This window comes from Vitis riparia, chromosome 5, assembly GCF_004353265.1.
Source record: "Vitis riparia cultivar Riparia Gloire de Montpellier isolate 1030 chromosome 5, EGFV_Vit.rip_1.0, whole genome shotgun sequence".
Classification (NCBI taxonomy): domain Eukaryota; kingdom Viridiplantae; phylum Streptophyta; class Magnoliopsida; order Vitales; family Vitaceae; genus Vitis; species Vitis riparia.
The window spans coordinates 21,319,565-21,327,225 of record NC_048435.1 but is presented as its reverse complement, the minus strand read 5'-3'; the positions used below and the strand labels follow the sequence as shown (position 1 = coordinate 21,327,225).

The window sequence follows — 7,661 nt, the reverse complement described above, 5'->3', positions numbered from 1 at the left end:
AAGCAAAAGAGAGCCCATCCAAAGAAAAAGCAAAAGAGGAAAATGGGCAAGGTACATGTGCTCCACGAGAGGAATAAATTGCAGTGATAGTGCTAGTTCATCTTGAAGAATATATTTTAGGGTTTATTTTTGGAAAATGATGAACTTAGATGGCTGATAATGATGTAGATTAAAGTATTTTTTTAACAATAAATTTGTTCTTGCACGCAGCTGTGTCCCACATGCCTATAGGCTATAAAAAACATCCACTTCTCCCGAGGTTGAGCTAAGAGCCACCCTCTCCATTAAACATTTGGTCAACTTGTTTCCCACCCTTGGAGCAAATTATAGAAAGGAGACTGCTCATTCAACAACAATGGCCGATTACACTACTTCCAGCCTTAACTTGAGTACAGAGTGCAATAAGGTTGGAGCTGAAGGTGCTAGGGAAATCCAGATCACCAACCAGGCTGCAGCTGATGATGGTAACCTGACCCAGATCATATTCATGGATCCTAAATTGTACCGGGCTGCAGCAGATGGTGACATCCATGTACTTGAGGGACATGATATTCGTGACAAACTAACCCCAAAAAAGAACACAGTTCTCCATGTTGCAGCCCAATTCGGTCAAGCAGACTTCGTTGAAAAGATCCTTGGGTTGCATTCTCTTTCATTACTATTGCAACAGCCCAATAAGAAAGGTGACACTGCACTTCACCTTGCAGCCAGAGAAGGGCATTTGACAGTGGTGGAAAATCTGATTGAGGCTGCCAAACGACTTCAAGGACGAGACTTGGAAGGAGGGGCTGCAGCCGATTGGAAGGAGATGCTGAGGTTGAAAAATGAGGTAAAAGACACAGCCTTGCACGAGGCAGTGAGAAATCATCACCCTGAGGTGGTGAAGTTATTGATTCAGGAAGACCCCGACTTTGCCTATGGTGCTAATGCTGAAGGCAATACTCCTCTTTACATCGCTGCTGAGTGGGGATTCGGAGACTTGGTGCAGATGATCCTAGACAAGTGCTCTTCACCAGCTCATAGTGGCATCAAGGGTCGAACGGCTTTGCATGCTGCGGTAATTCTCAAAGACCAAGGTAGTGACCGATCCACTATTCTTTCTATTTAATGCTAATCACACTACAAGGGGAAACTTCATTTATTTTCTTAATTTTCTTAAGTCTTTCTATCTTTTGTTCATTTGTTTATTTTATCAGCAATGACAAAGAAGATACTGGAAAAAAAGCCTGATTTAACTGAAGCATTGGACCAAAATGAGTGGTCTCCCCTTCACTTCGCTGCATATGTGGGCTGTGATCCAACAATAGTGACGCAATTGCTAGGTGAATCTGACGAGCATCAGTATGTTGTCTATCTCGGCGTCAAATACAATGAAATTGGAAATAGGACAGCTCTTCACATTGCTGCAAGCCGTGGCCATGTGGAAATAGTGAAGCTGTTGGTGTCACGCTTTCCAGATTGCTGCGAGAATGTTGATGATAAGGGCAATAATGTTCTGCACTTGATTATGCCAGAAAAGAAAATATTTGTAACTTCGGGTTTGTCAAATATTCCCCAGTTAAGGGTGAGAGAACTCATGATCCAGAAGAATGCTGAAGGAAAGACGCCCCTCGAACTGTTGCACAATTCTCACTTGTCTAAAGGTGTCAACTACTTCCCACCTCCGGAGACGACGTTCACGTGGATATTGGACACCTTCGTGAGATCAAGGGTAAGGCCGTCAAAATTTTCCATTTCCTATGTACCTGTTACTCATTGGACATCCAAAAATATAATAAATTTTTTAATTAATTTTAATTATATTTTTTTTCTGTGTTTCCGTATTTCTTTCCTTCATACTTTTTGCCAACCAAACACAGCATTTAAAATTATATGGATATTACAACTGACAAACTATCCTTTATATGTTTTTATTCACAAAATAAAAATAAAAATAAAAATTGCAGTTTCTGGTAATTTTATGTTAACAAATTTAGTATTTTCCTTCTTTTACAAGAATGAGGATGATTATTTCACCCCTTTAAATCAAATATCTATCCATGTTTCTGTAAAATTTTTACAATTTCAGAGACGGCGGACTCCAAGTTTCAGAGTTGGGATCAGACCCTTGGGTTCGCTAGAGGTCAAGGAAGACATGGATAACAGCGATAGCAAAGGAAGTGAAGAAATATCTGAAAGCAAAGAAAGTGAAGAAATATCTGAACTTAAGAAAACAATGGAAAGCCATCTGATAGTGGCGGCACTCATAGCAACTGTAACCTTCGCGGCAGGTTTCACACTGCCTGGTGGCTACATTCAGGACAAGGGCGATACCCAGGGCATGGCAGTCTTATCGTTCCCTACCAATGGCACCAAGGGCAAGGACCGAGACATGGCAATTGCAGCTAGTCAAAATTTCAGAATTTTTGTCTTGGCAGATAGCATAGCCATGATATTTTCTTTGTGTGCTATTGGTATGTATTTCCTTGCCGCATTCCCTTTCTTCAAAAGGAAGGTCGTCTGGGCATTCTTAGGTCTCGGCGATACGCTCACCCTGGTTGCGATGGCTCCAATGGTGTTTGCATTTGTTGCGGGGCTGGAAGCTGTGCTACATCCTTCTTCATTTCTTGAAGGTGCCACCAAATTCATAATCCTTCCAGTCTTCATCCTTTTGTTTTTGGTTCCAGGTCTTCTTATAATGTTAACCGACCCTCCGGATTTTGAATGGAAAAAATTTGTGGGTCTTTCACATTGATGTAAATCATTTTAGACATGCTTCAAGTCTGACCTATTGTTTATGCTTTCAGTAACAAGTTTCCTATTACAATTAGTAACTAGTAACAATGATAAAATGAAGTAAAAGCTAGAAACATTTATGTAGCTACAACTCTAAAATCTTTACAAATCAATATGTCAATACATAAATTTGTGGCATTCATTTATTTAATGAGTCAATTGTAGACCACAAAATTTGTCCTAATTTTATTTTTATATTAATTTTGAGTCTAATTTTAAATCCAGATTACATGTGTTATTTTAGGCCCACCCACCCTTTAATTTTTAGTCTTTATTATTTTGTAAATTTTTATTTTTTTATTTTATTATTATTATTATTATTATGCTTATTTTATTATTTTATTTTTAATTTTTCATTTTATTATTATTATTATGATATTATATTATATTTTTATATTTTTATTTTATTTTATTAATTTTCTATTTTATTTATTTATTATTTTATATTTCTATTTTAGTAGTGAAAGTACATTTAAATAGAAATTAAAGAAAAGTTATCATGTTTCATGACTCTTATTTAACCATTACAGATTCCCTTGTTTATAAATATTCACATTAATTGCTCTTGCACTTGACTTCATGAGCCAAAAGCCTAACCTTAAAAATAATTTGATGTGTTCCTTTTTCTTACGCGATGCACTAGACAAATAAGCTAATACAGAAGAGATAGAGAGCACCATGGCCAAGAAAGTTGACACAACAAATGCTTTAATATTTGATTTCTTAATAAAATTGCCATGTCATCGCTATCATAAGTTCATAACCGCCCGACAACGCGAAACCTGCTGCAAAGGTTAGAGGAGCTACAAGCATGGCCACTATCAAATTGCTATCTCATGCTTTCCTTGACAAAGATATGTTTGAACCTTCCTTAGGTTGGCTTTCTCTGTTATTCTTTCTTGTAATTACCTTTAGTCATGTTTGGTTGATTGGGTATAGCATGATACAAGAGCAAATATTATAGCATATCTCATGTTTAGTTAGTAATGGTTAAGATAAAATAAATTATCTCATCACTTATTCTATCATACGTTCAATGAAATATGAAATAGGATAAGTGGTGAGATATATTATCCATTTTTTAAAATCTCTTTTACAAGAGATATATTAATTTCATGCTAAGATTTGAGATATGTATATCCTCATGTATCATAAATTTATTTATTTTATTATTTTATTATTTTTTTATACACTCATTTTGCAAATTATTTTTATTATAAATTAAATTTATGGCTAAAAAAATAAAAAATAAAAAATATTTATAAAATAATATTAATATATATAAATTATTTCTATATATCTAATAACATAACTTTAAAAAAAAATTATTTATAAAGTTTAAATATTGTAATCATGAACATTGTTAAATATAAGAGAAATTTCATTTTTTTAAAAGAAAATATTGGAATGTGATATAATTTTTATTTTAAACGTTGAAAATAATATATATTCCATATTTATTTTTTATTTATTTTCACAAATTAAATATAAGCATAATTTAATATGACATATCTCAATGGATTTGTTATCTTATAATATTATGTTTATAAAATATGTATATATCAAATGATATTATATTTCATTGAAAATCATATCATAGGAGATATATCTCATATCCAATGGGATATGATATCTTATGATATACATATCCTATCCTATCCTATCATATCCCGCCAACTAAACATAGCATTTGTTCATAGTCTTCTACAAGCCCAATCCAGACATTGAACCTTAATTTTGGCATGTTTGAAGGTTGGTATGATTGAAAAGTGAAATTTGATTTAGAAACTTTCTAAATATTACATTTAGATTTAAAGTATGTCTAGCCAAATGATTTAAAAACAAAAAACTCAGAAAACTGTTTTAAAAAATTCTTAATACTATTTGGTCTTGTTATCTAAAAATTATTTTTAAAAACAAAGTAAAATAAAGAATAATTTGTATCAAATAAGTAAAAATTGTTTTCACTAGTTTTTAAAAACAAAAGGAAAACATATAAATTTTTAAACAAATCATAAAAAATAAATAAAATTGAATATAATATCATTTCCTTCTCCCTCCATGATTTAATACCAATACCGAAAATCTTAAAATATGATATTCTTTTAAATTATATGTACTTTTCTAAATTTCTTTTAACTTCTCTACAATTTTTCATTAAGCAAATACATTTCAAATTAAATTGTATTTGATACACAAAATTTATTCATTTTCAAAAATAAATTGAAACTCAAAAATATTAGTGAGTCATACAATATTTTTTTAAAAAATAATTTAAAACTCAAATAATGATCAATCAATACTAAAAATTTATGAACAAAAATTGGTCTAAAATGATATTATTGTTTCTCTTATACATAGAATCATTATTTTCTAATTTTTTTTTTAACCAGAAAATAAGCTCTAAATTAAACAAGAATTAATGTTTTGGATTTCTTAACAAGTTTAATAATTTTTAAAAATAATTTGAAGCTCAAATAATAAACTCATTAACACTAGAAATTTATGGATAGAAATTTGTTCATAATGGTTATGTTATTTTTTCTACACATAATTATATTTTATAAAATTTTTCACTATAAAAATGAACTTCAAATCAAGTGACACTTCGTATTGATTTTATTAATAGGTTTAATTTTTTTAAAAAATAATTTGGAACTCAAAAAATAGATCTAATGGTAAGAAAAAAAATTGATCTATTATGAGTCACGACTTTATTGTTATAGATGAATATATTTTTTGAATTTAATTAAATAAATTATAAATCAAGTAAGACATAACTAATAATTTAAAGCCTTTAATGAATTTAAAATCTTAAAGAATAAAGTTGAATTCAAAAAGCAATCTAATTAACTATAGATTAAATCAAAATATTCTAGAATATTATGTTTGTAATTCAGTATTAAATATGTACAAGAAATAAAAAAAATGAGTCATTGACATGTTAAAAAATTAAACTTTATTTATTATTTATTTTAATAAAATATTATTAATATTATTTCAAACTTTGGGAGTGCTAACTAGTGGGATTGGGCTAAATTGTCAGATGTAGCCCAGTTTTCCCACAATTGGTAGAAGAGCGAAACAACTAACAAGAGCCCACTGGAGTTAGCTATGGGGCAACAACAATTTACTCCTCACACAGTAGTGATGGGCAATGTAAGAAGAAGTCTATCAACTTTCAAGTTCACTTTACTTGAGATTAATAAAAATAAATATTAATTAAAATTAATGATGATAAATATTGATTATAACTAATGTGGATAAAATGTCAATTGATAACTTAAAATAAATTTTAAGTTAATTTTCCCAAACAACCTTAATACTTAAAATAAAAAATAAATACTAACTTTTAAGTTAACAAGTTAAGTGCAATTTAAATTAAAGTCAATTTAAATCATTAAGAAATAAGAATTAAGTTTTACCAAATACCTACTCAATGTCTCACTTGTTAATAAATTTCTTAATTTATTGTTTTTTATTTGTTTGATATATTTATTTATTTACCAAAAATGATAAGAGAAAATATGAAAATGGAAACCAGTTTTAACCAAAGCAGTGGCTGAAAATGGATGGTCTTTGCTTCATTACAACACAAACTTGGCATACTTGGATGCTGAGGCATATATTGGAAAACACTGATGAATTTGAAGCCTATCTTTGGATCAAAGATGGAAACAAAAAGCCTTTCACATTGTAGCCAGCCATGGCCATGCAGATATAGTGAAGTAGCTGGATTTGCACTCTCCAGACTATGGTGAGCAAGTTGATGGTACCAGTAATAATGTCCTTCACTTTCCCATGATGAGCATGAAACGAGAATGCGCCTTCATGTTATAAAAAATGTCTGGTTGAGTGAGAGTGGGCTTATAATGGGAAGAATATTAAGGGGAACACACATTTGATGGTCCCTCATTCATATTAGACTTTAAATCAGAAACATGAATGTCATGGACATAACTTCACCTGTGGAGACAACAAGGGAACCATAGATACTTGTTGGCTTATTTACTTATAGCTTCATTGAACAGTAAGGCATGAAATATAATTATATGTTGTTAGTTCTCCATGATCACCCAAAAATAGAAATTGAATATATATATATATATCAAGCATTAAAAACATGCCTTGTTCTCCACATAGGGAACGAACGAACTTGAGTCCATTTTGTTTTTCGATTTTGAACAAGGTATGGATCTTCTAAGGTTGTAGAGGGGTATCCACCATTTTGTAATCTCTCTAACGATGGGAGTGGGAGAGAACGCATTCTGTTCTATTCAAAAGATACATTAATAAGAAACAAACACTTAGCCTTATATACCCTCTATGCCTTAGGGACCATACCCTTTGGACTATTGGGCCTCATGTGTCTTAAGCCCATCATCTAAGACCCAAAAATAAATAAATAAATAAATAAATCAAAGGGGGTGGGTTGGCTTGAACCCATGACCATGGGTTGTTCCCTTAAAATCAAGCCCATGCCTAAACCATTAGACCAAGGCTTGTATATATATATATACGTGTTTTTTTTTATGCATCAATTGGTATATATATATATACATGGGTTTATGCATCAATTGGTATCTATATATATATACATGGGTTTGTGCATCTAAATTGAATGCCCTCTCTAAACTATTGATAATAAAGGACGGGTGGTGGTTTGATAAATAAATAAATAAAGGTCTTAATGAGATTGACATGTAATCCCTCCTCTATTAAGGCATTCCAAGCATGAATTATATTAATGTCATCTCATTAGAAATTTATTTACTTTTATTTATCTAAACTGATCCATGCTATGGGAAGATAGGTACTTGTTATGGGTTTCTCATTCAGCTTTGGTGAGAAACACTAGTATTATGAGTTATGGATTCAGTTTTAGA

At 31.2% G+C, this 7,661-nt stretch overlaps 1 protein-coding gene across 1 annotated transcript; it reads left to right on the top strand.

The window, feature by feature from the left end:
* The first annotated feature begins 283 nt into the window (after positions 1–283).
* On the top strand, positions 284–2,740 carry LOC117913949 (ankyrin repeat-containing protein At5g02620-like). The gene is made up of 3 exons (XM_034829084.1): positions 284–1,076; positions 1,197–1,711; positions 2,069–2,740. Exons 1-3 carry the CDS (start codon positions 356–358, stop codon positions 2,732–2,734), a joined length of 1,902 nt encoding a protein of 633 aa, XP_034684975.1. The 5' UTR covers positions 284–355; the 3' UTR covers positions 2,735–2,740.
* The last annotated feature ends 4,921 nt before the right edge of the window (positions 2,741–7,661 follow it).